At 36.7% G+C, this 27,892-nt stretch overlaps 1 protein-coding gene across 9 annotated transcripts in view; it reads left to right on the forward strand.

Moving 5' to 3' along the window:
• The window catches only part of LAMA2 (laminin subunit alpha 2), a 611,630-nt gene that overhangs the window by 523,128 nt on the left and 60,610 nt on the right, over positions 1 to 27,892 (forward strand). For all 9 annotated transcript variants that reach the window (XM_065543374.2, XM_065543379.2, XM_065543380.2 and 6 more), the window contains 6 exons: positions 109 to 211; positions 11,610 to 11,726; positions 13,707 to 13,889; positions 18,897 to 19,051; positions 26,451 to 26,594; positions 27,617 to 27,750. In XM_065543374.2, the coding sequence (XP_065399446.1) occupies positions 109 to 211; positions 11,610 to 11,726; positions 13,707 to 13,889; positions 18,897 to 19,051; positions 26,451 to 26,594; positions 27,617 to 27,750 (836 nt within the window). The remainder of the gene's footprint in view (positions 1 to 108; positions 212 to 11,609; positions 11,727 to 13,706; positions 13,890 to 18,896; positions 19,052 to 26,450; positions 26,595 to 27,616; positions 27,751 to 27,892) is intronic.

Here is a 27,892-nt window from a genome sequence, read left to right on the forward strand (position 1 = left end):
CCAGAACTCTTTCCTGAAGGTAAACTCTGTGTACCAACTGCCTTCTGGATCCCTCCACTCCATTATTCTATGGTTTTAGATGTATGACATTTGTTTTTCTGTCCACAGGCAACAGGTCCTCGGGGTTTATTAAAGGAAGATGCCAAAGGCTCTCTTCAGAAAAGCTTCAGGATTCTTAACGAAGCCAAGAAGTTAGCAAATGATGTAAAAGGTCAGTGTGGCCATAGTTTTTGTTATATTCCAGTTAATTGAGTTGTTACTGATAAGATATTCTATCACACTATTGGAGAATATAATTTCTTTAGCATGATTTTTGTGATGTTTCTATAATCTATTTTATGCAAATAAACTTTCTCACTAGTTTTACAAAATTTTGTCCACCTATCTCACTTCAAGTAGGGTAACATTTCACAATTTTTAAGTCTTATTTCTATAGCATCATTTCACCTGTATCTAATGTATAGTAACTTTTTGTGTAACAAGTTTTTAAGAGTCTCAAACCTAAGCCAGCCATAGTGGCTCACACCTGTGATCCCAGTGCTTTGGGAGGTCGAGGCAGGAGGATCACTTGGGGCCAAGAATTTGAAACCAGTCAGGGAAGCATAGCAAGATCCCTTCTCTACAAAACATTTTGTAAAATTTAACCAGGTGTAGCAGTGTGAGCACATAGACATAGCTACTTGGAAGGCTGAGCCAGAAGGATGACTTTAGCCCAAGGGTTTGAAGTTACCGTGAGTTATGATCACACTACTGTACAGCAGCCTGGGTAAGAGAGTAAGACCCTGTCTCTAAAAAGAAAAACAAAATTAAATACATTTTTCTTTTTTTGAGATGAAGTCTCGCTCTGTCACCCAGACTGGAGTACAGTGGTGCAATCTTGGCTCACTGCAGCCTCCGTCTCCCAGGTTCAAGTGATTCTCCTACCTCAGCCTCCTGAGTATCTGGGATTACAGATGCGTGCCACCATACCTGGTAATCTGCAATTTGAGTAGAAACGGGGTTTCACCATGTTGGCCAGGCTGGTCTCAAACTCCTGACCTCAAGTGAACCTCCCGCCTCAGCCTTCCAAAGTGCTGGGATTATAGGCGTGAGCCACCATGCCCGGCCCTAAATACATTTTTCTTGTATTTTATTTCTGATTCAGGAATCAAAATGCACAAAATATCTACTGCTGTATTATGGGCTTCGTGTTAATAATACATCATTAAACATGGCTGCTCTCTGTATGAGCCATTACATTTATTATTTCATGCACGTATCTCTTGTTTCTCATTTGAATTGCCACCTGTTTCTCTCTCCAGTTTCATTCCCTACCATTTTCTGTCTCATATGTGTCTCCCCAACCTTACCTAAGTATTCATAATTCCTCCCAAACATGGTACTATTCCAGGCCTTCATGTTTTCAGTATTATTTCTTCCCCTTGGAATGCCTCATCCTTCACTTCTCTTCTTTGTCTAACTGCTTTGTCTCAGACCTTCAGGATTTAGTTCAAATGCCATCATTTCCAGGAAACCTAACACCTCATCTGATGTACATGCCCCCTCTCTGATACAGTTTTCTCATAGACTTGTCAAACCACTTGTCAAACCACTTGTCAAATCATGGACTAATTAATGTTTCATCATCTTTTTAAATTAAAAAAAAAAATTTTATTGATGCATAATAGGTGTATATATTTTTGGCATTCCATCTACTTGAGGAAAGACATGGGGTTTTATTAACTGTGTATTTCTAGTATTCATAATAGTGACTAGCTCAAATGAGGAAATACTTATTTTGTACAATAAATGGTGTTGGCTTACCTTACTTGTCTTAGAAAGAGAAGAGGTTTTAAAATCATTTACATTTGACATGTTTTGGTCTCAGTAGAGGTTGATATGGAATTACAAGTTCTATCTCCATCATAAGTAAAATTTTAATAGTACAGTTCTTCAGACTGTGTATTACAGGTGAAATAAACTCCCTACATACATAATTCTGCTCAGCAGGTACCTCTTATTACAATCTGAAGAATGACTATAAAAAGCCAAAACCTGTGTTCCTATTGTACAAATGGACTCAATCCCGTGACTTTGCGGTCATTCCTTCCTATCTCATACCCTTGCCCAGGGCTGGGAATAGAGAGGATGGGAGTGAGGTGATTCATGCAAGTGCAGGAACCAATCCTGTCTTTAAGATTTTAGTAATATCAGGGCTGTGCCCTTGCCTCTATTTCCCCACAAACACTGGTATTATAAAAATGAAGATTGAGTCCACTTGTCCAATAGGAACACAGGTTTTAGCTTTCTATAGGGACTCTACAGATTGCAATAAGAGCTCTTTGCTGTGCAGAATTATGTATGTAGGGAGTTTTATTTCACCTGTAGTACACAGTCCAAAGGGCTGTACTATTAAAGTGCCATTTATAATGGAGATCACATTTGTTCATCATGTAGCTTGTTTATTGCACCAATTTTGATTTTTTACATATTGCATTAAAATATTTTTATCTTGACTGCAGAATTTTTTAATGCACCTTTAAATTTTGCACCTGAACTGAGTGCCTTAATCACCTTGTTCTGCTTCCAACCCTGCTCTTGCCTCTATTTCCCCCCTTACACTGGTATTATAAAAATAAAGAAAGAATTTTATTTTTAGGCATTTTTTTCCAAGAGAAAAAGCAATCTAAAGACAAGCATGGTAGGAAGGGTTAGGAAACAGAAATGTTCGTTAGTTTAAATTTCTTTTTTTGTAGTTCAGGTAGTACATTATTTAAAGTAATGAAAACCCACAAACTACTCAAGTAATAATTCCTCTAGAAAACCAAGCCAAGGCTATGACGGAGATGGGAATGTTTTCTTGCTACATTATGACATTTCTCTGATTTGTGGCCAATTACAGAGGTTATAAAATGGCTGTTAATCAGGGAAATGCCATATATTACCACCAGGAACTGCTGAAATGGGCCCTACAGAGCAAAACTCTTGACAGCAGCTATTAAAATAGAGATTTAGTCATTTCTCTCTCTATGGTGCCTGGAGTTAGAAGGAATAAAAATGGTGAGGCCAGTATACCCTCCATATTTCTAATTTGTTGCTTGGTTCAATTCAGTACAGTTCAGCTCGTGAACTTCAGTCATGAATGACTTAGAACTGCTCCCTGCCATTTTTATGCTGTCCTTGCCTTGAGGGAGTCTGAACTTGCTAGGAGCAATTTGTTTTGCTTTTTAATTTTTTAATATACATCTGTTAAAAGTAAATTTGCCCTTGTGTGGGTTTGAGATTTGAAGCCTGTCTACATTGCACTGATCAAATGTCTGTGAAGATAAAAAGTATTTTGTTGATAGATATGAGGCTTGGTACAAATTGATGACTGAAAGAGTGAGAAGATGAATTAGTACCACCAGGTGAATGAATACTACTTTGCAGATGAACAAGAAATTTTTTTAGGCTGGGCACAGTGACTCATGCCCTGTATGTAATTCCAGCATTTTGGGAGGCCAAAGCAGGCAGATTGTTCGAACCCAGGAGTTCAAGAACAGCCTAGGCCACATGGTGAAACCTCGTGTATACAAAAAAATAATAAAAAAAGAATCAAAACTTAGCTGGCCGTGGTGGTGCGCATCTGCAGTTCCAGCTACTCAGCTACTTGGGAAGCCGAAGTGGGAGGATAACTTGAGCCCAGGAGGCAGAGGTTGCAGTGAGCCAAGATCGCTCCATTGCACTCCAGCCTGGGTGAGAGAGTGAGAGCCTGTCTCAAATAATAATTAATTAATCAATAATAAAAATTAAAAAGAAATTTTTTCAGTAAAATACCAACTTCAGGTTCTCATGGAATGTGTATACGGCAAGGAAGAAGTAGAGTTTGGTTTATTAAAAGTTTGAGACTATTAAGATTTTTAAATTATACATCTTATTTTATATTGACTAACTTTTCAGTTTTATTTCCTTTTTCATTTATCCCCGGTTTTTGTCTTTGCTCAGGATAAATGAAATTACTTAATTACTTAGAAAAATAATAGGTAACATGTTGGCCAGGTGCAGTGGCTTGCACTTGTAATCCCAACACTTTGGGAGGCCGAGGTAGGCAGATCATCTGAGGTAAGGAGTTTGAGACCAGCCTGGCCATCGTGGTGAAACCCTGTCTCTACTAAAAATGCAAAAATTAGCTGGGCATGGTGGCGGGTGCCTGCAATCCCAGCTACTCGGGAGGCTGACGTAGGAGAATTGCTTGAACCCAGGAGACAGGGGTTGCAGTGAGCCGAGATTGCACCAAGGCACTCCAGCCTGGGCAACAGAGAGAGACTCTGTCTTAAAAAATAAATAAATAAATAGGTAACATATCTATAAAATAGATAACACAGGAAATAAAAAGAACTATTGTCTGGAGATCTGTGACAGCTCCCTTTGAAGGAGGTGGTTTGTCTCATAGCACTGTAGCCTGTGGTATATAATTACAGTTAACCCTTGAATAATGCGGGAGTTGGAGAGCATGGATCCACTGCACAGTTGAAAATCCACGTATAACATTAGACTCTTCATAAACTTGACTAAAAAAAAAATCTATTCCCAAGCCCAAGAATAATGAATCAGTGCGTTGCTTGACATATGGTGCTGTCCCACACATTATTCCAATCATTAAGTTTTATCAAACCAATTGAAGCCTTCCTTCCATACTGTGGTCCTCCAAACACTCAGTCATTCTGTTGAGACAAGTGAGCCATGAAGATTCTGAGATCATGGATGTAATACACTTGCAATTGCTAACCTGTTGAGATTCTGTGTTATTATTTTATATTTTTAAAATAAGAGAATAAACTGGAATACTGCAGTGCTGCTAAACCAAAGTATGATATAGGAATGCAATTGTGACTAACGGATCCTTTTATTACTAAAGATATACTCCTTTTGAATTTGCATATTACCCTTTGCCTGAATCAGCCTTTCCATAGCAGGCATGTAAAAGACAAGCAAAATCTGCTCTATTGACAACAATTTTAGACTAAAAGGATGAAATCAAGCCTGGGTCCCCTGGCCTACTGTGGTCTGGAGAACAAAGCAGTCTTTTCCAGGTGAAATTGCCGATCCCTCATACAAAGTTTTGGTACCTCCTTTAGAGTGTGAGTGGTGGAAATCAAAAAAATAAAACGAGGGTGGACTTCGATTAGGAGAAAAAATGAAAAGTGGCAAAATAGTGGCAAATATAGAAGGGCAGGTTCTATTGGAAAGATTATCCCTAAGAGTGAGTCGTAGCTTGTCATATCCAAACCCACCATGTGAGTAGAAGATAAGAAACAAACATTCAGAACATTCCTATATATCATCTCAGCAAGAGACAAAGTCCTGTGTGATAAAAACTGGACTTAGAGCTAAAAACTCATCTGGGCTTTGTTGTGATTAAATCCAATCAGAGTCTGAGGTTCTGTGGGGTTTTTTGCAAGTAAGTTAATTTAGACCAGAGATAAACAGAAATGCCTTCAAGAGACTTACGGATAACATAAAGGGATGGTGGGGACTGTGTTAAACCAAAGAGTATTTGTCTTATTTAAAGGTATTCAAACTCAATTTTCTTGCTGGCCAAAAGAAAACAAGTCTGCAAGTCCACAGTCAGCATGTCCTAGAGGAGTCAAATGCGGCTGTTGATATCTGGTGGTTTTAGTTTTTCATTCCACTGGCTGCAGAGAGGACTCCCTTTTATCACAATATCCTAAATATTTGTAGAACCTGCTGCCAGACAAGTACACCTTCCCTCTTTTCCTGAGCCTCCTACTATGACCCCCTAGTGGGAGGAAGAGCATATGCAAGCATGGTGTTCATTGTGAACAAGATCTAATTTTTTACTTTCAAATCAGAAGAGGGTTTCTCCATAACCTGACTTCCTGTGAAACAGTCATCTCTGAGGTTCCCATATGTGGTCACTCTAGTACGTATGCCTGTCTGTGCAGAATAAGTAATCAGATATAGAGCACATCCCAAACTTGTGACAGCTACTGGGGAAAGGGAACACAGGAGTAACAATCCTGAAAGAAGGCTAGAAGTATAAAGGTTCAGGAAATGATACCATTCCAAGTCATTGTCACCAAACTCAGTGATTGCCTGCATAATGCAGGGAATTGGAGGAATTTTTCTAAAAAGTACAAAGATTGCATGTAGCAACCTTATCAAATCAATTTGCTGGAGACCTAGGAGAGAAACACAGTTGTAGATTTCACCTTCTGTTCTTCCTCACTTGGGTGTTTTTCTTTCCTACCTAGGTCTCAAGATCCTGCACTGGGTCTTTAGGTTGACTTAGGGGACAGGGTCTTTAGAAATCTCAAGAAGCCAAAATCTGAACACAGTGGCTTACGCCTGTAATCCCAGGTCCTTTCCAAAGTCATCACATTTCCATGAATTTCACCCTTGTGAATGGGGCATTCTTTCAGGGCATTTATTTGTGCCCTGTTCATATTAATAAAAAATGAAAATTCCATTTGAGAAACTCAACTGGATGGAATTTGAATAGTCAAATTAGACGTTCCTGTTAAAACTTATAGAAATCATCCTGATATTTAGTTTACTAACTGCCTATGGTAAATTCAGCACTTTTTCATGCCTCTCCCAGTTTATTTCTCATATCAGTCACATGAAGGAAGATGTTGTCTTTATTTGACACATGTAAAAGGGACAGAAATGACATTTGAACCCACATCTTCCAACTCTGTGTCCTATAATAATTTCACTGTACCAGACTATATTTCAGAGAAATAATGTGTAGCAGCTTTATTTTGAGATCGTACATAGTTAGTTCTAATATAACTAAGCCCTAATTTATATTTAGCATCATGTTAGAAACATGATAAACACGAGTAACTGCTCATTATTAATGCAAGTGACTTGCAAATCTGCCCTGCGATTTTATTCTGGATATATCTATTTTGTGCCATTTCAATGGGCATGTGACAAAGGAGAATTATTCTGTCAGCATGTTCCCAGTCAACCCTTGCTACTCTGCTTCTTCCATTCCCTCATTTTGAGTCCTGCCTTTGCCAAACTAATTCCTGGACATTTTTCATCTACTGTATGAAGAGGAGATGAGAAAGGGAGAGCCAGAATTAAAGAGGTATGTGTGTGGAGCCTTTGAGTTTTGGTGGATGTGATCTTTAGAGAGAAAATAGAGAGAATGACTAGGCTTCTGTTATTGGGTATGAGAGCTGAAGGAATAAGGAGAGGGAATCTAGAAAATGTAACTATGGATTATAAATTAGAACTTCTTCTTATTCTCCAGAAATCACTAGTAAAAAAATTCAGTTGGATTTTCTTTTAACTATCGATAAATCTGTTTCTTTACCCTTGTTACAATCGAAACTGAACCACAAGAGTTCTTTCTTACATTTTAGTTACGGATACATTATGCCTCCTCTGTCTTTTGGCTAAACTCAGCCTTGGAGTGCTTATTTTTCTAGGTTTTCCCCGCTATTATTTTGTAAGTTCCATTTTGAAATCTGCAATTCTTCTCTGAATAGCTTCTACTCATCTAATTCTATCACCAAAGCTACAAAATGTTTAGACGTAGTTCAAGAAATTCCAGAAACTACTTTAGAAAAAAGTGATCAGTGTAAGAAAGGGCAAATTAATAAGGATCAGAGTCAAGCAGCTGAAATATTTTTTAAAAATCAGAACAGGTTTGGAATATACACACTGTAACTTGCTAGTACAAAAAAATTGCAGAGAATCAAAATTAGTGCTTTGGAACTTGAGAGGCAGCAGTAAAAATATTCTTCAGGTCAGTCTTCTGAATAATTGGCCCAATTGTTCAGCCAGTATTTTGCTATCAGAATGCAGAAAGTGGTATAAACCCAGGGATGCCCTTCAAATTAATGCTCTTTTTCACCATATGTGAATATCTTGCTTGCCAGAACATTTGAATGCTCCATTATTTTAAAAATTAAATCCAATCAAGAAGCTAAGAAATGAAATTTCTACAGTTACATTTTCTAAAGTGTCGAAGACTTTTAAGCTAATATCAAAAGAGCAGCCCTTTATTCTCAAAGAATTTGTATAGATATCAAAGTCATAATCAGACTGGCTTTATTTCAGAGAATATGCTTTCGGTAGCCTATCCAAAGATTTCATTTTAGTATAAACAGTAAAAATAACAGAAGTATTGTAGGAAAGATGAATTGTGATTGACACAGGAAAAAATTCAATTACTTGGAAAGTGTATTTTGTGGGATTAGAATTGAAAATAATAATACATTAGTGACTGAAATAGACATATTGATGTTTTAGAGCCATGCCTTGCTGGAATATTTTACGCTTTGTTTTTCAGTGATGTCAGGTCTTTGGCTTGGAATTTAACAACAGACACTTTAAACAATGTTATGGGCTTATATTAGTATAATCTGTAGTATAACAGAGGTTTAAGGTGTCTGCCTATAAAACTCTTTATACGAAATGGAGTGGATCATTAATTAATATGCCCAGTACTCTTCTTCACATCCAGACACCATCTATCCACCTTTCCCTTTGCTATTCTTCACAGCTGCAGGTCAATAAAGATGCGGATAGTTCTCCAGCTGCCCGTGGCCTGCACAGCTCCTCTAATGAGCCGCGTGCACAGCCTCTGAGAGGGGTGTGCACACAATCAAATCAAGACTGCTCTAGCTCTATTATATGGGGCATATTCTCTCCCACCTGCCTTCTCTGGGTACCAGGAAAGTGATGAAAATCAGTCTTGGTGTTGGCAAATAACATGAAGATAGCAAATAACAGTCTTCCCCAGTTAGGTGGTTTACCTTTTTTAAAAAATTGAAAAACAGAAATATATGCACACAGAAAGCAATTTAGCCAGCACAACCAGGTATAAAATGAGAAGTTTTAGTACATTGTCCCTCACGGCACTATTAACTGCCTCCTTCTTTCCCAGTTTCTGCTCACTATTAAGTACTGTAAAGGTTTTTGGCATGTTCTTCTCTACCCAGCTCCCACCAGCCCCTACCATCCCAAATGCTTGTATATGTGTCAGTATATATATGGTGCATCTTGCTTATTTTCATGGAAAGGTCTTAAGATTTATTTCACGGCCGGGCGCGGTGGCTCAAGCCTGTAATCCCAGCACTTTGGGAGGCCGAGACCGGCGGATCACGAGGTCAGGAGATCGAGACCATCCTGGCTAACCCAGTGAAACCCCGTCTCTACTAAAAAATACAAAAAACTAGCCGGGCGAGGCGGCGGGCGCCTGTAGTCTCAGCTACTCGGGAGGCTGAGGCAGGAGAATGGCGTGAACCCGGAAGGCGGTGCTTGCAGTGAGCTGAGATCCGGCCACTGCACTCCAGCCTGGGCGACAGACCGAGACTCCGTCTCAAAAAAAAAAAAAAAAAAAGATTTATTTCATGTCCACATCCACTCATCTACTTCTTTTTATAGATTGCACATGTACCATTGTATGAATGTGTTATGTTGATATAAACAGTACTTTAATCTTATTAGGGTATTTTCATTCCCCCCTCCTTTTTTTTTTGTTACAAAAGAAGAGCTAATGAGTATCCCCAAAGATAAATCTTTTACAGGTATATTGTAGGGTAAATTTCTGTCAGTAAAATTGCCAAACCAAATACATGTCTATTTAAAATTCTAATAAACTTATTAACGTGCTCTTCAAACAGTGGAATCAGTTTGCACTTCCACTAGCACTCTTGTGAGCACTTGGCATTATCATACATTTAATTTTTCCCAATCTCAAAAATAAGAAATGACATCTCATTGTTGCTTAGTTTTACAGTTCTTTATGATAATGTTGAGTGCTTTTTAAGAATTTCATAATTGATTATGTATGTTTATTTTATTGTGAAGTACCTATTCTTATATTTTCCTCATTATCCTTAAAAATATGGAACACTTTGCATATTTGCCTGCCACTTTTACACATAGACAATGCTAATCCACTCTGAATAATTACAATTTGGTTATATATGTTGCTTAGGTGAGGCTTCTCTGATTTCTGTAACTGTGACCAATTTTTTTAAGACAACAAAGGAGAAAATTAGAGGAAGACAAAGGAAAGGAGGAGGACAGGAAGAAAAGGTTGAGGGTGATGGTGGGAGGAGCATTACTACCCAAAATGCTCTACTGATCCCTGGTTTTGACTATCAGTCCCTGGTAGAATGCAGTAGTTAGCATTGTTTATGGAATGAGACTAAGTGGATTTGAATACCACCACTGCCATTTATTAACCATGCAAGCTTAGGAAATTTACTCAAATTCTCTAAGTCTCAATTTCCTCATTTGTAAATTGGAGATAGTAACAGTATATACATCATCATATACATCATACATCAATGTTATTGTAAGGATTAAGTAAAACAACCCACTGAAACTGAAGAACACTAAATGGGTGTAACATATACACTCAATGCTTGTCAGGCATTGCTCTTACTAAATACTGGTCCATCCTATCCAGGAGGGACTAGAACAACTTCTCTTTCTTGGTCCTTTCTCAGTGGTCCTCCTTACTTGGGGCCTCTGTCTTGTATTTACATGTTGCATTTCTGTGGAGCTAATTTAAATAATTGGTATACATGTCCCAAAAATAATTTTTATGGCATAATAAACTATTAAAAATTTACCTAAGAAATGATCTGTTGTATCCAGTCAAGAGAGGTAAATAGTATGGTGGGAAGTATAGGATTTTTCATATTTTGTTTTTTCCATTTGAATTTTCACTAATAAATGATGTAAGAAAAAGAAGACAGGTGAACTCCATTTCAGTCTTAAGATATATTTGCAGTTTAATGCATACCTGAGCAAGATTTCTAAACTTATATCAACAGATTGGATCTTTATTTTCCTTCCCCTTAATGATTTCAAATTTTGCTCTTTATATTGTTGTACTCGAATTTAAACTGCTTAGTTACTATTACAATATAAATTAATCTAAAGTTTAGAGAATATTAAAAAGCTAGTGGAAAGAAGCTAGAAAACTTATATATGTAATATTAAATTATCTCTAGCAAATGGCATTTTTGAATACTAAAGATAACATTGCTAAAGTAGCAAGAGAAAAAATTCTATATAAAGTTTATTGGACCCAATTTGTAAAAATATTGTTTACTTTATGAGAAAAATGACTATTACCAGATATGTGCTAAAAGTTGTTTTTCCATTTATTTAGTTTGTATTTTAGTCCAAATAAATATTAATAAATATTATTATACTGAAGTTGGAGGATTCTGCTAAACAGTAGTATCTGAGATTTTGAAAATCTAATCCAATGATTTATTTTGGTAATAAAAGTTTTTAAATAAGTGGAATCAATGGGAGTGATAACAAGAGGGCATAATTACAAATGGAGTAAAAAACTAATTCTTTGGAGGTTTCTTCTCTATAGGAAGATATCAAATTAAGTCAGATAAAGATCAGATACCAAGAAGAAAATGTCAATGTTCAACATGTAGAAGCATCCAATAATTCAATGATAATTAAAAACACATATTTTGTTGTGATTGGAAATATATTTATGTATAGATGCCAATAAATACATTGTCTTGCTTTTAATTAATTTTATATTAAAATAACCTGAAATCACACATCCAAGTATAAGCTCAGAGATGATAAAACTTAATCCTTTTTTTGTTGTTGTTTTCTATTCACAGAAAATGAAGACCATCTAAATGGCTTAAAAACCAGGATAGAAAATGCTGATGCTAGAAATGGGGATCTCTTGAGAGCTTTGAATGACACTTTGGGAAAGTTATCAGCTATTCCAAATGGTAAACATTCAGGACACTACCAACTGTGTCAGTTGACCTGAAATTTTGAAGACTGTTGTTAACTTTTACCAATTTTTTCTAAGATTATTCTGGTACTATTATCTGGAAATTAGATACTGGTTTTCTTACTTATGAATTCTTCTTTGTGAGAATGAGAAACTAAACCATACTTTGCATTATGGTATTTTTTATCTTTTATTGCCTTTAGCCAGTATCCTTAGGAATGTGTTACAGAAAGGAAGATATAGACATCTTATTATTATAAAACTCATTCTTCAGTATTGGCAGGGGATTGGTTCCAGGACCCCCCCACAGATATCAAAATTCTTGAATACTCAAGTCCATTTTATAAAATGACATAGTATTTGCATACAACCTATGCATAGCCTCCCATATCCTTTAAATAATCCCTAGATTATTTATAATACCTAACATAATGTAAATGCTATGTAAGTTCTTACAGTGTATTGTTTAGGAAATAATGACAAGAAAAAAGTTTGTCCATGTTCAGTACAGACACAACCATTTTTTCCCCCTAAATATCCAAATATCCAACTATCCAAGGTTGGTTGAATTTACAGATACAGAACCCACTGACAAAGAGGGACAACTGTATTGTCTTCTGTGTTTCAGCCCAAGAAATCTTGTATTAGTGAGATAGAATAAATCACATAGACACTATTCTCTAAAATACTGATGTAGCACCACAAAGGCACAGTTTATTAAAGTACCTGCAGTAATAGGTGAGAGCCCACTGCATTCTCTCTTGATAAAGTTCAATTTCTTTAGCTATTCCAACTTTCTAAAACATTAGTGGTCAAACCATGTCTGTAATGTCTTTCTACCTATTAGAACTGCTGGAAATTTTTGAATGTTATTAGTTCCTGAAAGCACACATTATTTTAAAGATACTACTTTTACTATTTTTATACTGTTAAAGCATGATATAATAACTGCAAAGATTATAAACACTTATTGAGTACTTAATATACTTACGTTAAGTATGTATGTAATCCTCATACCAATTGGAACAAAAAAATTTGCTTCATTTGCTCACATCAATTGATATGAGGATTACATACACTTAACATAAGCATATTGAATATAGATAACATAAGTATAGATAGTGCTATGGTAATAACACTATCTTAACATAAGTTAGCACTAACACTTAACATCAGTTAAGATAGTGTTATTATCCCCACTTTACAGGTAAGAAATAGACACAGCATACTAAAGGCCATTTTGCTACAACTGGCACATAGGAAACTTAAACTCCACAGTTTGATTTCAGAGCCTATGATCTTAACCACTAACCTATACACACTAGTAGTCATCTACAGGTACAATATACAAATTAGGATCAGGAGACAAATGCGCATATTTATACAACACAGTTAACATTAAAATCTAGTGGTTTTTACTTTTTTAACATTTAAAAACCTGAGTAACTTTTCAGATTTTCATGTCACTTCTTCAGTAGTAAGTACATAGAAAATTTCCAACGCTGAAAACAAATATAATTACACAAATGCATGGCCTAACATACCTGACAATGTTTCTCTATCCTAAAATGAAAATACGTTAATTTCTCTCTAACCCCCACCCCGACCCCTGCCCCGCTTTGGAAATGCAGATTAAATCTTAAGCCTCATTTTCATGAAGCTCACGTGGATCAATTTATCTCGTTAATAAGTTCAGCAGCAAATCACAATATGACCTTAAACAATGAACATTTAGAATAGTCACTTCACTACTTTAAGAGCTAATCAGGTATTCACAGCAAAAGTCTCTGAGAAAATTTAATTTAGCTAAAAAATTTGCTTCATTTGCTACACCTGAATGAGACAAAGTTCAGCCTTTTCTCTTTGTAAATGTGTCCCTGAGATTAGCCAGCGGCAGCCTCACTTTGACAAGCATGGATTAAGCCACTAACTCCACACCCTTTGTTTTGTTTTTCATACCCTCATCTGCTGACAGACACAGCTGCTAAACTGCAAGCTGTCAAGGACAAAGCCAGACAAGCCAACGACACAGCTAAAGATGTACTGGCACAGATTAAAGAGCTCCACCAGAACCTCGATGGCCTGAAGAAGAATTACGATAAACTAGCAGATAGCGTCGCCAAAACGAATGCTGTGGTTAAAGATCCCTCCAAGAACAGTAAGATCTCCTTTTTCTTTTTTTTTTTTTTTTTTTTCTTTTTTTTTTTTTTTGAGACGGAGTCTCGCTCTGTTCCCCTGGCTGTAGTGCAGTGGCGCGATCTCGGCTCACTGCAAGCTCCGCCTCCCGGGTTCCTGCCATTCTCCTGCCTCAGCCTCCCGAGTAGCTGGGACTACAGGCGCCCGCCACTGCGCCCGGCTAATTTTTTTGTATTTTTAGTAGAGACGGGGTTTCACCGTGGTCTCGAACTCCTGACCTTGTGATCCGCCCGCCTCGGCCTCCCAAAGTGCTGGGATTACAGGCGTGAGCCACCGCGCCCGGCAGATCTCCTTTTTCACTGCGATGATGTCATTTATTTCCTCCCACTGTAAAAGTATCCCAGACTCGTAAATGCTGGAGTTGGAAAAGACCCTCACAGTGGTGTAGTCTGCCTTCCTTGTTTCATAGATTGGCCTCAGGAATCGAGTGTCATGCAGTTCCAAAGCTAGAATCCAAGTCTTCCAGCTCTGCCCCAGTGCTTTTGTCATCTGAATTTTTTCAATTCGAGAAGAGATTAGGAATTCTCAAGGTGTGCCTAACATTCGGCATAGAGATGCCAAACACTTTTTAATCCGTGTGTGTAATTAAAAATACAGTTGTACTTGGGTAATTATATCCTCAGAATTGGCGAAGTGTCATGGAACATAGAGGTTAAGGGGCACGTTCATTAGCAGACTTGTTAGAACAGGGTATGAAAATGATATCAAATTGAAATACATTAAAATTTGAAAATCTTGATATTTTATTATTTAGATTCCAGTTATTTCACATTTCCAGGAAAAAAAATAAAGCATTTATCTAGTTTCTAAAGACTATTCACATCTTTTATATATTGTATCAAATTATATTGACTTAAGGATTTACTGAGAAAACCTGAGAGAAAATATCATAATTTATATTATTAGTTAAATATAGTCAAAATATTAAGATTTTTAAATGCATTTTTCCTTTTCTGTCAAATGATACAAAGCTATATTAGGCCAGGTACAGTGGCTAACACCTGTAATGTTTGCACTTTAGGAGTCTGAGGCGGGAGGATCACTTGAGCCTAGAAATTCGAGACCAGCCTGGGCATCCTAGCAAGACCCCATCTTTACAAAAAATTTTAAAAATAGCCAGGCATGGTAGTGGCATTGCACCTGTATTCCCAGCCACTTGGGAGTCTGAGGCTGGAGGATCCCTTGAACCCAGAAGGGTGAGGCTACAGTGAGCTGTGATCATGCCACTGCACTCCAGCCTGGGTGGCAGATTGAGATGCTGTCTCAAAAAAAAAAAAAAGGGTTACCTTGGTACCCTTGTTACATGGTTTCACCAAAGGAGATGCTTGGGTAATCTGTGTGTTTCACTTTCAAGAGACAAGCCCTCTTTATATGCCAACATTTTTGGGGGGTGTCAAAGTATTTGGAGTATAAAAACAAAAGCACTGTAATTGGTATTATACGCCATACAATTCAAATGCTGTTTGAGTGGGGAATGGAGCCTGATTTCAACATCCTAGCCTCAAATCAAATCCTATGGATGCTATGATATAACAGACATTATTAATATGACTTCTTCATAAGCAAGGAAGAGTACAAACACATATAACATAAACTTCAGAGCCGGGGAGAAAAAGGGGAGATAAAAACATTTTTGAAAATTTTTAATGTAAGCCCAGAAATGGCTTGCCTTGTAGTTCAAAGATTCCATAGTAACTTCTTATGATTTATACCAAATCACAATATTCCCACTAAAAATGAATGAAAGCAAAATTTTAATCAAATATTACTATCTCTTCTGCTTATTTCATAATTTAAGATATATTTTTAACTTTCATTTTAAGTTCAGGGGTATAAGTGCAGGTTTGTTATATAGGTAAACCTGTGTCACAGGGGTTTGTTGTAAGGATTATTTATTTCATCACGCATGCATTAAGCCTAGTACCCATTAGTTATTTTTCCTGACCCTCTCCCTCATCCTGCGTGCCATCCTCCAAAAGAATTCCATTCTATTTTAGATTGATTCTCAACTAGTTGTGGCCTTTCATAATATCTCTGTTTTAATCCGATCCTCTATTATGAGAAATAGTTAATTATCTATAAATATTAATTAAATTGGGTCTGTTTTCATCTTACTAAAACGTGGAAATAATTTTTAAAATACAAAGAGTGGTCACTAAATTGCATATTTTGTGTACTTTTATTTGATAACATTTGTTTGAGTTAAAATGGGGTGCATTTATAATTAGTATCTGTTATGAAAAATACCATTTTTATAGTCACTACTTTATAATATTTATAGAAAATACTTCCTCATGAATTTTCTAATTTTTTTGTTTTGCTTCCATGTGAAATTGCCTGCAGAAATCAGTATGTATATGTTTATTTATATACCTTTTAGTGACGCTCATGCTTCATTGTCTGTTGCAAAAAGTTTCAACTTTGCATGTACTATATTTTGGTTTTGCTTTAAACATTGCATAGCTATTCTTTCCACTGTCACAGTATTAATGGTAGATATGTAAAAGGAATCTTCCTTTATAAAAAGGTCATATGTGGATAAAGGTGATATAAAATGTTTTTAATAGTGTTATAAAAAGTTTGATCAGGCGAAGTGGCTCATACTCTAACCCCAGAACTTTGGGAGGCCAAGGTGGGAGGATCACTTGAGGCCAGGAGTTTGAGACCAGCCTGGGAAACATAGCAAGACTCTATCTCTATAAAAAGGAAAAATGAGTGAAGTATCTGTATGATAGTCACATAAAAGTGGAAAACTGAATTTCTCTATAGAATTAACTAGATTATGCTGCCTCTGATAATACAGATTCACCCGCTGACATACAAATGACTTATTTGCAAGAGGATTAAAATAGATTAGGTCTACATTGTTGTTGTTTTTATGCCCCAAAGCTCACTTTTCCTCTCCACGTAATTATTCTCAACTTCTGTAGAATTATATTTGGAGAAACACATAATAAAATTAGGTATTAACAAATGAGCAACTACTGGGATATCAAAATATTCTCTCTTAAACATCCCATAATTTAAATTGAAAGTCAAGATGAAACTGAAAAAAATAGCTACAAAAATAATAATAACAAAATTTAATTTATCACTATTTGAAAAATACGACCAAGGGTGACCTCAGTGGAAAATGAGAGCAACTACATTACTAAACCATCACTGAAATAACAATTTTAAAGAATCAACTTTGGTGACTTAGAAAAAGCAGAGTTAACTTAAAGAATGAAAAAGATTGAAAAATTAATGAATTTGAAGACAGAAAATAATAGACTTGATAAATCTAAGAGGTGACTCCATAGGAATATAGATTAAAAATTAAGTGATTGTCAGGTTTCATCAAGAAAAATAAAGGACAAATAGGCAAAGCTCTAAAAGAGGCATCACTAGACAAGGGAGGAAATTTAACGCGTAAGAGATTACTTGGCAAAACTTCAACTGCTCCAGAGGATAGAGGAAAAAGAGGGGAGAAGAGGAACTTCCAAGTTCCATTTTGAAACGTTTGGCAAAAACTTCTGAGAACTTGTGAATAAAAGGGTCTGTAATTTGCCTCAGTCTAGGTAGCCTTTGTTTAACTACTTTTGCTCTTTCTCATTAATCTAAATCTAAATCATTTTGCTTCAGTTTTCGAATAATTTGTAGAATGTCAGAATAACAGTGGAGAATTAAAGGAAGGGCAAAATGAACAAATGGTTTATTAAAAGTATACAAAATAAAGGGATCACTGTGTTTATGCTATCTATTTGATGACATAACAAACACTTCTTTCCAGATAACACGCACTTCAGGAATAAAATACTGCGCTCAGTTCTTGATATAGCAAGCCCCAGCTATTCGTTAAAGTTAATAATAGACCTATGTTCTTTTTAAATGCCAGTAACAATATAAGTCATATTTATGAGTATGAGTTCAAAATACCTACTTCAAAACCGAATTTTAAAAAAATAATAATTTACTTCCCTTTGAGCGCATGTGATTCCTTCCTGAGGGTTGGTTCTCAGTGGTTGTATGTCAGCCACAGAGCAGATCATTCAGAGTCTAACATGGCATGTAGCCTTGAACCTTAAGCAGTTTCACTTTTTCATCAGAGTCACAATACAGAAAGCTGAACAATACACACTTAATCAGATAATAAATGACATAGTGTGGATGAGACTGCCAGCATCCCAGCAATAGAATAAGCGGTTCACCACGTGGCATAGGCCCTCCGTTGAAAAGCACATAATGAAAGTCTGTGGATCAGTGATGACCTCCAACTACTTTAGGGTTGAAACTTTTGAAATTGCCAATATGTAACCCATTTTTTTTTTAACCTACAAAAACAGCTGTTTAATATGGGTCAACCTAATATATAACACAGGATAATCAACCGTTCTTCAAAATGAAATTGAACTGCACCATGAAAGATTTAATTAAATATAGGCCTTTAGTCTAAGGGTTTTTCAACATCAAAATGTTCTTCAAAAGACATTTTGATAGCTTCTCTCTTTAAGATGTGCAAAAAAAAAAAAAAAAAAAAGACGGTGAGAAAAAGAAAGAAAACCAATTTTGTGTAAAAACCCTGATTTAAATACAGTTCTGGCTTGGACAGACTAGGTGACATTTTAAAGATGCTTTCATTTCCTTGCTTCTGTGACTAAAGTTCTATTCTGTAAAGGTTAACTTTTTGGCTGAAATTAGAAATTAAGCATTGAATTAAGTTCTTCATATTCTCTACCTTCAATGCTAATTTTTACCTTAATCACAAAGCAAAAGTGGTGGCGCTCTGTCCTAACATCTGCTCCCCTGGCCTGCTTGAGTCTCAACTAAAATATTCACATTTGCCATCACACATTTTGCTTTAGCTGTTATGGCCATGCTTTGTCGCATTAATAAGATGAAATTGTTTGGTTAAGCATACTGCTATTCTAATTCTGTGTGTGCACGTGTGTGCATGCACATACGTGCACACTAATTTTGTTCTATGCAGTTGCCGACGCAGATGCCACTGTCAAAAATCTAGAACAGGAAGCTGACCGGCTAATAGATAAACTCAAACCCATCAAGGAACTTGAGGATAATCTAAAGAAAAACATCTCTGAGATAAAGGAATTGATAAACCAAGCCCGGAAACAAGCCAATTCTGTAAGTTCTTTTTATCGTCAGTATCAGTAATTGATTGTAATTGTTGGATTATTCCTAGAGGGAATGTCTTTCCCCAGGATTCCCCGATGAATGATCTTGGGTTCTTTTCCTTTAACCTGAAGCGATTTGGGGTAGGAGGAGTTGGAGTGGGGGAGAGGTTAGTTTTGTTTGTAAATTGCAAAAGACATTTCATGGAACAATAATTACCACTTATTATTGTAGAACTAAGAATTCTGGTATATTCTATTACTGTTTGCATAGAATAATACAAATAGCAAGAAAGAAAACATTATTATTGTATAATAAAAAGCCATGGATGAGAGTACCTTCCTCTTGCTAAAAACAAACCAAAAAAAGGCCAACTAGTGAGGTTATGGCAGGAATGAAGGAACAATATACGAAATAAGAGCAAAAAGAAACAAACATTATACATATATATTCTTTTGTCTCATATAAACAACAATAAAAATGGCTTTGGTTATAATTTTTACATTTATTTTTTGTTTTGGAGTAGATAGGAAATAGCTGATTTGTCTCAAAAGTTTGCTCTTTATTTACCCAATTTGAAGTTACTAGGATAGAGACAGAGCTTTCTAGAAGGTAGCGTGCTAATGAGCCACGGCAGAGTTGTTAAGTGCCAACGTGAAACTTTAGTCAAAGGAAGGAAGGAAAGGGAGTGGAGGGGAGGGGAGAAAGAAAGAAAGAAAGAAAGGACAGTTTTCTTGTTTTCAGGCTTGAACTCAAACCTTGTTAGATACCTTAGTCTTCCATCTCAAAAATTCTGTTTTTTTAACAACTGTGGAGCTAGGACGATCAGAAAAGCCCTTTCTTAGTCCATCAATTTATATTGTTGTAGTATTTAAGAATATGATGCTCCAGTAACAGCATATTCTTTTTCCTCCTTATTCACATCTAACACTTCTAAACAATGCCAAGACAATAAGTTCAAGGTGAACATTGAAAAGGAATTCATGACTGCCTGAAAAAAACTTAGAAAACAACAAAAAGGGCCGGGGCGGTGGCTCATGCCTGTAATCCAGCACTTTGGGAGGCCGAGGCAGGTGGATCACAAGGTCAGGAGATCGAGACCATCCTGGCTAACACAGTGAAACCCCGTCTCTACTAAAAATACAAAAAAATAGCCGGGCGTGGAGGTGGGTGCCTCTAGTCCCAGCTACTCGGGAGGCTGAGGCAGGAGAATGGCGTGAACCCGGGAGGCAGAGCTTGCAGTGAGCCGAGATCGTGCCACTGCACTCCAGCCTGGGAGACAGCAAGACTCCATCTCAAAAAAAAAAAAAGAAAAAGAAAAAGAAAAAAAGAAAACAACAAAAAGATTAGTGAAGATGATGTTACATAAGACCAGAGTAATAAATCAGTGAAAGGATCTGAGAAAACATATATTCAACTAGAATATGAAAGCCAGGCAGTATCGTTGACAGGTGATCATTATGTATGTAAAGCAGAAGATTAAAAGAAACCAGATGTTACTTCAAGGTTTGAAGTTTTATCTAAGATTTAGCCAACATGGAAAAAACCTCTACTATGTTCAGTGTTACTTTCTGTAAGGTACACAAAGATGTATAAAGGAGTTCTTTCACTCACAAAGTTTATAAAATAGTAGGGAAAATAAGATATGTACACATACCTTGTCACATAATGCAGAATGTTCTACCACATTATAGAAGCCTTGAGAAGTGACATAAAAGTTCTAGAAGGAACAATCACTTCTAGTAGGGCCTGAAGATTTCCTGAAGGGAAGGATTTGAGCCAGGCATTGAGGTGGGATAGTGCTGGGGAGTTGGAGGTAGAGTCAGGGAACGGGGAGAGTATTCTGAAAAGAGGGAATGACTTAAAGGAAGGCAGAGGGAGAAGGAAGTTTTAGGGTCCGTTTAGGAAAAAGAAGTAGAGTTTGCCCAGAGTAATTGATAAAGGAAACACATAACCAGAAAGGCCAATAGAGGCCAGGTCTTGTCAGGCCTTCAATAATCAGTTAAGCAGTTTCATTTAACAACACTTGTACTTGGGATAAGCCTCACTGGAGAGGATAAGCTGAAAGCTTTGAGCATGGAACACAGTGTAATCAGAACTGTGCTTTTTAAATATAAATCCAGAAGCAATTTGTGGGGTAGATGAAAGAAAGAAGAATGAAGGACCCAACTATAGCTATGGCAAGAGAAAAGAAGAACATGGTGTACCACTCTTATATTTTGCAGTGTTAACTTGGAAGAAGCAATAAGAGTAAATATTATTTTGGAATCTCACCTTTAGCCACATTTTCTGACTTAGTCATCAAGTAGATAAATCTAGACTTTTTTATTATTTCTTCATTGTAAAGATTTCTGAGTGCTTTCCCCTCCTCACAAAAGGGTGAAATTTGGACATGTAAGCATATAAAACCTGTCTTAAAGTATAAAATAAAAGAAAGGCATAGGCTGGGCATGGTGGCTCATGCCTGTAATCCCAACACTTTGGGAGGCCAAGGCGGGCAGATTTCATGAACTCAGGAGTTTGGGACCAGCCTGGGCAGTGTCACAAAACCACATCTCTACAAAAAATTGAAAAATTACCTGGGCATGGTGGTGGATGCCTATAGTGCCAGCTACTTGGGGGGCTGAGGTGGGAGGATCACTTGCTCTGGAAGATGAGGTTGCAGTGAGCCATGTTCACACCATAGCACTCCAGCCCGGGTGACAAATAGAATCCCCGTCTCAAAAAAAAAAAAAAAAAAAAAAAGGAAAGAAAAGAAAAAAAGAAAGGTACAAAAGTAATGTTAGAAAAAGTAATCATTGTCCATGCATTTCAAAGAAATTCCCAATCACTTTTGCAAATGGAACTACAACACAATGCCTTATTTTTTGTAAGACATTAGAAATATGCAAGTAGCCAATTTTTTTCCAAATGAGTTTTGTACTAAATGAATATTACATTTTCTGATTTGTAAATATGGATATCTGGATATGACCTTAACACATACTTGACATGACCAAAACATTAAAGACATTTATTTTAAAGTAGCTTTCTCTGGGTTTGTTGATTCTGAAATTGAGTGGCTGATACTCCTTTAAATGAATGACCTACTTACTGGAAGAAAAATACAGTGAAAATCCAATAGATATAATAACGGGATACTCAATAATGTTTGAGTTCATGATGATTAACTGGTAAATAATGTTGTATTATTGAAATGCCTTAAAGATACTTAATGCTTAGTGATTTTTGTTTAGAGGTCTTACTAAGGATCTGCATTAGAAATAACAATAATTGATAGAGCCAAACATTCTGAAAGGATGTTTGAATTTCAGAAATTTCTTTCCTCTTACAAGAGGGATATATCCCAAAGATTTCTTCTAGAGATATAGTATTTTGATTTACCTGATTTCTTCTAAAGATATAATATTTAGATTTACCTGTTTAAAGTTGGTTAAAAGAAATACCTATTATTGAAAATCAAAACACAAAGTATTCAAAAGGAAAAGACTACTAGTTATGTACTGGTTGTCAACAGTTTGGGCTAAGTGAATGTTTCAGGTTCTGAGAGTATATTCAAAACCAGAAAACAGAGAGCAGACAGTCCAAGAGGATTTTCTACATGAATGTGTGAGAGCTGGACAATAGGTTACTGTCTAATCCACTTCGCGCTGCTATGACAAAATACCACAGACTGGGTAATTTATAAAGAAAAGAAATTTATTCTCACAGTTCTGGAGACTGGGAAATCCAAGATCAAGGTGCTGGCAGATTAGGGACCTGTTTTTCTGCTTCCAAGATGGCACTTTGAATGCTGCATCCTCAGGAGAGAAGGAACATTGTGTCTTCACGTGGCAGAAGAGCAAGAGAGAGAGAGCTCTCGCCCCTGTAAGCCTTTTTAATAGTGGCATCAATTCATTCATACGGAGGGAGCCCTCATGACCAAAACACTTCCCAAAAGGGCCCCCTCCCAATACTGTTGCACTGAGGATTAAATTTCAAACACATGGATTTTGTTGGACACATTCAAACCATAGCAGTTACTCTGTAGGATTAATTGCTGGCATATTTGGCAAAACATCATCATTTTGTTTCAAGAATTGTATTTGTTAGATATGTATTCTATACAATAGATTGGTTGTAACCTCTAGTGACGTTAGATACTCAGTTTTAAGATGGCTCCTCTCTTGGACTTGGAGTTCTCAGGTAGAGCTTCACCAGGTCAGTTAGATTTTAATGCTGCTGCTCTGTCTGCATCAGTTTTTTTTTTTTTTTTTTTTGAGACGGAGTCTCACTCTGTGGACAGGCTGGATTGCAGTGGCGTGATCTCGGCTCACTGCAGTCTCCGCCTCCCAGGTTCAAGCAATTCTCCTGCCTCAGCCTCCTGAGTAGCTGGGACTACAGGCATGTGCCACCATGCCCAGCTAATTGTTTTTGTATTTTTAGTAGATACAGGGCTTCACCATGTTGGCCAAGATTGTCTCCATCTCTTGACCTCATAATCCGCCCGCCTTGGCCTCCCAAAGTGCTGGGATTACAGGCGTGAGCCACCACACCCGGCTCTGTCTGCTACACTTTGACAACCCCCTTTTCAACGCACTAATCATGGCATCCCCTGGTTTTTTTTTTTTGGTTTTTGTTTTGTTCTGTTTTGTTTTGTTTACCAGGCTTACCTAAGCAAGGACTGAAATTCATTCTGTGACCAAATGATCACGTTACATTTATATTCAGTCATCTCTTCTCTAAATAATAACTGAGGGATATTATTCAATTGTGTTTTGTTTTGTTTTGTTTTGTTTTGACATAAAGTCTCTCTCTGTCACCCAGGCTGGAGTACAGTGGCGCAATCTTGGCTCACTGCAACCTCCGCCTCCCGGGTTCAAGCAATTCTCCTGCCTCAGCCTCCTGAGTAGCTGGGACTACAGGCACGTGCCACCATGGCCAGCTAATTTTGTATTTTCAGTAAGATGGGGTTTCACTATGTTAGCCAGGATGGTCTCGATCTCCTGACCTCGGGATCCACCCACCTCAGCCTCCCAAAGTGCTGGGATTACAGGCATGAGCCACCACACTCAGCCTCAATTGTGATTTTAAACAAAACTGATTTATTAAGAATTAAACTAGCCATAATACTGCCATAGGGCCAAGCTATAAAGCATTTATGAAATAAAAATGAAGTAAACTACATATAGTCACTTTGACTACTAATTCAGCCCCATCAGAATTGGATATGCTTATCTGCCAGGGATAATGCACTATTCAGTTCTACTCATGAATTCCAGTCAGATCTTGATTTCTTGTTCGCTTTGATCTTCTTATGATGTCAATGGTACTTATAGCCTGCCTCAGATATTAAATTTTCTCAATGCCAAGGTCGTCTCTGATAGTGATTTTGGTTCACTTTCAGCAAATTGCTAAAAAATCACTATATCTGACACCCTTTCCTGAACATTAAAAATATCTGAAGACCATATTTTTCCCCCTGCCCTCTACTGTGCTGTCTTTCTCTTGCTTTGCTTTATTCTTTTTATCTCTAATCCCTTGGATGACCCTTGGTATAGCTGCCATTCTATCACAGAACACCCTTTGCCAGCTCCCATCGCTCATCTGCTTTGCCATGTTAACATCCAAGTAAAAATTGTACATTTCCTACATTGTTTTGCAATTCATTTTCACTCACCTACTCTCAACACTGTATGTAGAAGGGAAATTCCCTGATTTGTGAAGCAGGAACTAACTTCCCAACTGAAAACCACCCCATCCAGAAGACTATCTCCTTAGGACACAGAGTAAACACTCTGGGGACCTTAGTTGGCCCCAAGTCCTGCACCCAGCAGTTGGCAGGCTGGCCCCACCTTTTTGGGGAAGGCAAGAACAAGAAAGTGGTTTAAGCAGCAGGCTTCCTGGGATGTCTAGCCCCAGGCCACCACACTCAGGCCTCCAGGAGTCACCCTTCCTCAGGTGGTGGAGGAAACAGCCCCTGTTTCTCTCCAGAACACAGTTTCCTCTTTGTGGAGATACAATTTGTTTAGCAGATCAGGTGAGTCAACAACAATAAACAAATAAATGACTTATGTAGGTCTGTGGGAGACATAACAGATCTTCTGTATCCCTAGAAGTCTCAAATCTATATGAATTTACCATTGCAAAAATCCCTCTTTAGTCTTCTCTTTTGAATCCAACCAATTTGGCACACAACCTTTGCAGTAAACTTTCATAACCCTTGGAGAAGGGCCACAGTTCTGCCCATACTCAAACACAAATGAGACCCCTGGAGACACCTCCTGGTGTCATGATCATATGGAGGCTGTTTTGGTTTCTAGGCTATCTTGTTGGGAGTCTGCACAGCCCTTCCATAGGGGTAATGATAATGCTAGTTCGTTTTCTTCCAAATGTGCAAATTACACAAGTAGCACAAAATGCTAGAAGAAATGAAAAGATGAAAATTCATGGCAAGTGAAAGCCAACAGGGCATTTGAACAAATGGCAGAGAGAGGTTTTACATCTTCCTCTGTCTCTGCCTCTTTCTGGAGTGCTATCAATGAGCAAAGTTACAGATTCTCTCTGAGTCCAAGCAACTATTTTGCTATCCTGAAAGTAACCCTTTGATGGTGATTTTCCATCTGACCCTACAGAAATTAAATCAAATAATCAACTAGTGTTGTTTATGATTGAAGGAGGGCTATCTAAATGTAAGTAAAAATTGATATGAACAGTGTTACTCTATTCATATAGGCATTCCTTTTTTATCAATTTATAGTAATTTTTAAGGTATTTTTCAAAAGAAAAGGAAGCTATTAAATACATTAGTAGTGATAGCCATTGGAAATTATTTCCATTTCATTTCCTGGCAACTTCATAAAAAGGTATAATTTATTCTGAAATGTGTGTTCTGAGTAGAATGATTAATATTCTTCTTACTGTTAGAACACCTAGAACAAAATCTATTTGTCCTCTTTCAACTATGAGAGCATGGGAGGGTTGGTAATTTCCTCTGGAAAACGGAAAGAAAAATAGTTTCTTAGTTTAAGTGATACCAAAACTGCTGAAATTTCAATTGTAAAATTTCACTAAACAACCTAATGAAGATCATTCTTGTTAGTTCCATGTAAAATCACCTTCCTAAAATGTTCCCATATTCATAATGGAGAAAGGTATGATGGTAGCAAATTGTTAGTTGCATGCTTCAAAAAATAGTATGATAACAAGACATGGAACTGTGAACAGCTCATTGGCAAAATTCTACTGGAAAACTGCTCTTCTGTGCCCTCATTAATGAGTATAATGGTGTCTGCATATGGGCATTTAATGATACTATTTGATGATAGAAAATAACTTCAAAGAAGAAGCAATGATGGCTTTGTGGTTGGAAGCTACTTCAAACTTTCTGAGAGATTTACTCTTGGTTCTTTGTACCTTGTTCTTCTTAAAGATCAAAGTGTCTGTGTCTTCGGGAGGTGACTGCATTCGAACGTACAAGCCAGAAATCAAGAAAGGAAGTTACAATAATATTGTTGTCAATGTAAAGACAGCTGTTGCTGACAACCTCCTCTTTTATCTTGGAAGTGCCAAATTTGTAAGTCTAATATTCAACTTTTCAATTAGACTGTGTATGTGTCTAGCTAGAGGTTAATCCAAAAATGTGTAGAATCCAATAACATGGTCCCCAAATGGTCTAACATAGGCGTTCAGATTTGAAAACCTCAACATCTTACCTCACAAAATTCTGAAGTGTCAAATTAAGTTAGAAGTCAAATGAAAGGAAGAAATACAGTATTTAGTCACATTTACCTTCATTTTTCAGTATATCATCATTTCTGTTAAATTATACTTATAGATCCAGTGATTTAAGAACGCTAATGAGAACAAAGCTATTTTACTTACTTCTTATTTGTTTATCTTATTTACTGTTCAAACTAAATTACAATAAACTCTTCTGTTAATGAAATGAAAATAGCAAAGTGTGTACTATTTTTTTTAACCAATGAAAACTCTGCTAACCTGTTTTGAATTTATGACCTGAACTGAAATAACACAGATTATATGGACAAAAGCCCACCCATAAAGTTCTAATTTCTTCCATTTGAACTATTTGATTTTGCATGCATGGGGATCTTCCAAAATGAATATGACTTCTTAACAAATCAGTCATGGTGTAAGTCAATATTTGCCGTTTGGGTAAGGAATTCTAGGTCAATTTGAGAAATAAAATCATAGCTGCCCCCTCAAAAATGTCAGTGTCTTTGGTGAAAATAATAATGGATTCTAAATTTAAATATTTGTTTTTATCTTTACCACAAGTATCAGAGTGATAAAGGCTTTGGTCTCAAAATTAGACTTAATTAGAATTGGTAAAATTAACAAACATGCCTGAGCATTATGGACTTTTTTTTTTTTTTTTTGCTTTAAGGATACAAAAATAAAATATTATTTTAATAACGTATAATAATAATTAATATTATTTGACAAGTATTATCATGAAGCTCCTAATTATTTCACATGTCTGCAAATGGCACTTACTGAAAATCACTCTGCTTGTCTCCTCTTTAAAGGTGCTTTATATCTGATATCTCTTGTTTTTGTATTTCTCTGATCTAGATTGACTTTCTGGCTATAGAAATGCGTAAAGGCAAAGTCAGCTTCCTCTGGGATGTTGGATCTGGAGTTGGACGTGTAGAGTACCCAGATTTGACTATTGATGACTCATATTGGTACCGTATTATGGCATCAAGGTAACCAACTTAATAAAGATTAAGATAATTAAATGATAGAATTTTGAAGTAGTTTCCCAGTTTATAAGACAACTCCTATTTCCATTTCAATAAGGTAGCTGTGTATGTATGTAGATACATGTGTATGAATTTTATATGTTAT

Source organism: Macaca fascicularis, chromosome 4 (assembly GCF_037993035.2).
Source record: "Macaca fascicularis isolate 582-1 chromosome 4, T2T-MFA8v1.1".
In the NCBI taxonomy this organism is placed as follows: domain Eukaryota; kingdom Metazoa; phylum Chordata; class Mammalia; order Primates; family Cercopithecidae; genus Macaca; species Macaca fascicularis.